The following is a 4613-nucleotide window of genomic DNA, read 5'->3' as shown; positions in this document are numbered from 1 at the left end:
AACAAATAGAGAAATAAAAACAATACAACATTATATACACATTGGGGAAATGGGGTACATTTTGTCAAATGGGGGATTCAAAATCAATGAAATAATTAGATCAGGCCCAAACAAAAAATGATGCGAAATATGAGTGTAAGTGCAAGAGAACCGGCTCATTGTGAGAAAGCCCAAGAGTAAGCTATGTGAGGTTGATGGCGATGCTTAAAAAGCAATCGACTTACAAGGGTATGGAAAATGGGCTCGACATTGAATCGAGAAAAGTATGATTTTTATAGTTTAAAAATGGTTTTGAATGAATGATGAAATTAAAAGACAACAAATTTACATTATTAACAAATGAAACTATGAGTATAATAAAGGCATAAACATAAAAAGAAAATAAAATAGCTAAAAGAAAATAAAATGCCAAAAAAATGCTACGCATGAGTATTGAACTCACACCACTCAAGACTATGATACTACCCTTCTCCACCAGACCACTCATGGTTATTTATTATTTTGATGTTACTTTAAATATATAAACTAAGATAAATTAAAAAAGGAATTAAAATAAAGAAACTAATAAAAAAAACAAACTGAAACTGAAATAAAAATGAAACACAGTAAGGAAGAAAAAAACTCTCTCGTCGTCCTCAACCAAACTCGCCCTCACTCGCTACGACTCTCCTTCCTCATCGCTCCCTCGAACCTCAAGATTTCTCCCTCTCTCTCAAACGCTATCCCTCAACCTTTACTCTTAAAGTCTCTCTCTCTGCTTGAGACATTCATCTCCTTCACAACGAAACCGAAACGCACCGACAACAAAGACCTAGAAAACGTTAAACCTTCCCTAAAGCAAAATCAAAAGATACAAACAAAGGTCACATGTCGCGAGGATGTCGAAAGAAATGTGATGATTACCTCCTCAAAGCAAGACTCGGTGCGGTTATGATAGCGGTGCGAAGAACTGGGGTGCCCTTTTCAGGTAGCTTCCTTTGCCCTGCTTCTCCCTTTTCTTTTTATCGTTAAGATCCTTTTGTTTCCGCCTCCTTGCCGTCGAATCCAATCCTAGGGTTTCTTTTGTTTCTTCTTTTTTATGAACAGTGGCCGCTCAATTCTCCCCCCTCGTATTGGCATCACGCTCTCCACATGGCAACTTACCTGTTAAATATTATTCCCTTCGGCGGTGATGACGTTGATGAAGCTTCGAACTCCTCCAACTCTTCAACCAGGTTTTCTTTGATTTTTAGGTTAGGGTTTTTTGTATTTGAAAATTTCTTCGCCGTTTTTTCTCCTCCCTTCTGATTCGCTTTCGCTCACTATTTATATCTCCTGATTTAGGGTTTCAAAGATGCCTTTGGTATTCCAGAAGAGTAACTCTGCAAAGCACTTTGGATGTTCAGAAATTGGATTGACCCCTTTGATGCTAGGTTCGAAAATGGTAATCTGAACCTTCGTACTTTCTTGCTCTGTTTTGACTTCATGCCAATTTGGGATATTTCTTGAATTTTTACTGCTTGGACTAATCGTACATTTTTTACTGCAATGAATTTCTTGTAACAGGGAGGTTGTGGATGTGACATACTGCATGTTACTATCACTCATCTTGAATAAAAGTCCACCTGGGGTATACTGTACAGAGGAGGAACCAGCTCCAGGAATCAAAGAACAAACAAAATTGTCTGAATGGCCCTTGTAGTCATGGAGGGATTTTACATTTTGAACGAGAAATTCCTTTGAAAGAAGTATCCTTGCTCCAACATGTTTGTTATCCCAACCAAATGTGTTGTCAAACTCTGCAGCTCCTAGGATTTGACCATTGGTTTGGATGTATTTTAGATACATTGGATTCTTTGTGGCCTTGTGGAGCCAAGCAGCACCCCACAACAACTCATCCTGATAACCTGAGTAAGAACAATAGAATGGACACACAAAGGGTTTCAAGGCATTGATGTAAGGTCCTCTATGTTTCTCAGCAAACTGAAAAAAACCTGATAGCTCTTCTTACTAAAATCTTGGAATATGTTGGATCACTTCTTCTGAAAACAAGAGAAGCCGCTGCTAATGCTGCAACAGTTTCCGCAGCAACCTCAGAGCCAGGTGCGTTAGCATCAACCTTAAAAACACTTCTTGGAGTGTCCATGTCCTCTGGTATCTCCCAACAAGCATGGTCCTTTTTAGCATCTCCAACCTGAACATAAATGATGTTTGGATTGGAAGTCCTTTTTTGCATTGCAGATTTTGAAACACTGTTGCTGAACTACCATTGCCTTGCCATGTACTTGTTGTGTTTGGACTCTGGCTTGCTGATGATTGCAGCTTCATTAGAAACAAAGCTCCGGGGCTCCGAAATATCGTGCTTATGTTGGTAATTGTGAAACAAATCAGCTTCTGAAATTAGATTGCTCAACCCACTAGCAAGTTTAACAACTTGAGAAGCCCCTGGCTGTTCTGAGATAGTATGCTGTCTTAAATCCATTTGTCGAAGTTTCTTCCATAAATTGTGTACCATGATTCCATGAATCATACATGGTTTCCTTAAAATTGTTTTCCTTGAAATGTCTGTCCAAGTTGCCAGTTTGATGGTGCTACATTGTAAGATGCGAGTGTTTTTCCAGTGCTGCTGGTTACCTCAAAGGACAAAGGCTGATGTTGAAGGTTGACATTGCAGTGCCAATTCATTCCCCAATTCCTTGCCATTGGTATCCATCCTGTTCTAGATCCCTTCACTTTCACAGCAAACACTTCACCTTCTTGCCCCACATTAGTAATTAGAACTTGATAGAAATGAGAACTTCCACTCATTGTAAACTTCATTCCAACACTTCTTTCACACTTCACTCTTTTATACTGAACCGGAATAATATCGGCTTTTGTTTTGGCAATTTCAGAAAATGCAGGTTGTGACAACTCAAAATGTTGTCTTGGAAAGTTACACCAGCCACCGTAATCAACTGAGAGACCGTAATTAGGAGGACAGAAATCAGTGGTGGTAACAATTACAGAAGGGCTTCCAAGCACACACCACAAGATATGGTCAACACATCTGATCTCGTAGCAAGCCCCACACGTAGTCCCTCTGTTGAACAAAGTTGTGCTTAATCCAACACTGTGCTTTCCGTAGCTAGCTTTGTGAAGATCTCCGTAACCACAAGCTCCTTCTGTAATGAGGGATCCCTCTGTGTCTCATACATTCTGCTCTTATTGTGCTGGGAATGGGAGACTCTTTGATGTCCCATAACTTGTTGATGTGGCCTACTATTATGCTGATTGTTCGTTTGGCTTGGTGCAACATGGTGAATGCAGTACCTGTTTAATGCAGATGCAATTTTTGCACCAGCTGGATGGATCAAAATCAAGGGCCATCAGTTCATGCTTTTGGGTGATGAGGTAATACAATGCATCCTTGCCATGCGTCTGTTTGAAATTCATGGCAATGTTAACTGATTTTTCATGTTGTTGTTGTTGCTGATGCAGATTGAGCACTACAATGGTTTTGCTAGCAGGATAGTGCATAAATCTTGACTGAAGTATGTCATGTCACACATTTGAATTCATCAGTTCCTTTTGGCATGATGTCGTTGCTCCATGTTTAGCACTTTGGTTCTGGTTTGGGTATGTTTATGTAGGTTCAATGACTGGACTGGTTCAACATATCTGCTTCTGCCTTCATTGGGACTTAATGCAGGATGGTATTGATGATGGTCGGCTATTGTAGTCTTCTTCTTCAGGAATTGACTCAACCATGCCGTAAGCATTGGCAATCTGGCTCTGAGCACATGGATGATCAATTTCAAGTAGTGAAGGCATCTGTTCTTTTAGTTCATCAAGAAAAGCAAGCAGTGCTCTTTTCTTACTTTTGCTTAAGATGTTCACACTAGATTGTCTTATTATATTCTTGATCTTGCTTTAATATTCCATCGAGTGAAATGAGAGACGCTAATCGTGCATCTTCAGCCGCAGTAGAAGGATTTAAAATAGGCGAACCCCCATTTTCCAATGTCAACAAAGCTACATCACTTCTCATTTGTTGCAGAATCTTCCTTCTTTTATGATCAACAGATTCTAGAGCTGAACGCAACTTGGCTACTTGTGCTGCATCTTCAGTCTCTTCTGTTGCCAAGGTACCAGCAATATCCTTTAAGTGCTGTAGTTGAGAAGTATAGACACGTTTTGAATACTCAAATAATAGTTGGCAAAGGGCATCAGTGTTTGGAGGTAGAGCGACACCAAGTCCAGCCATCCAACCATCCATAATTGCTGTTAAAAGAAGTTCCAACTATTGCAAAACTTTTGGCTTCCTCGGTAATTTCTCTAAGCTTCCCACCAGTCACCTGCTGTCTCCAGATTTCCTGATCAATCCCACGAATCTTCAACACAACAGATGAAAACTTGGACTTCTTTTCTGGTTTTAAATTCACTTTAAATCCCTGGATCTGCTCATCAACATATTGCATAGGAGACCTTCCAGGACTATTCCCTTGGCTGGAACTTCTACTGCGCCCCGTATTAGCCTTCTCAAGAAAGCACTCGACAGGCAAGACCTTAATTGATTGCAATTCTGGGGGACCTTGCAAGTAAAGATCTTATATACAGAAATCTAACACGTGAAACAAGCATGGTGTCCATTA

The 4613-nt window shown here is 40.0% G+C and overlaps 1 protein-coding gene and 1 pseudogene across 1 annotated transcript; both read right to left on the bottom strand.

Moving 5' to 3' along the window:
• Nucleotides 1–1305: 1305 nt before the first annotated feature.
• On the bottom strand, nt 1306–2197 carry LOC127136671 (endoglucanase 17-like; annotated as a pseudogene).
• A 323-nt stretch (nt 2198–2520) lies between these two features.
• On the bottom strand, nt 2521–4237 carry LOC127136670 (expansin-A20). Its single transcript, XM_051063205.1, has 2 exons — nt 3970–4237; nt 2521–3167 (listed from the first exon to the last, which is right to left on the bottom strand). The coding sequence occupies exons 1-2, from the start codon at nt 4235–4237 to the stop codon at nt 2521–2523; spliced, it is 915 nt and encodes a 304-aa protein (XP_050919162.1).
• Between the last annotated feature and the right edge of the window lie 376 nt (nt 4238–4613).

This window comes from Lathyrus oleraceus, chromosome 4 (assembly GCF_024323335.1).
Source record: "Lathyrus oleraceus cultivar Zhongwan6 chromosome 4, CAAS_Psat_ZW6_1.0, whole genome shotgun sequence".
NCBI lineage: Eukaryota > Viridiplantae > Streptophyta > Magnoliopsida > Fabales > Fabaceae > Lathyrus > Lathyrus oleraceus.
Note: the sequence above shows the minus strand (reverse complement) of the source record. Positions and strands in the feature narration are given on the sequence as shown.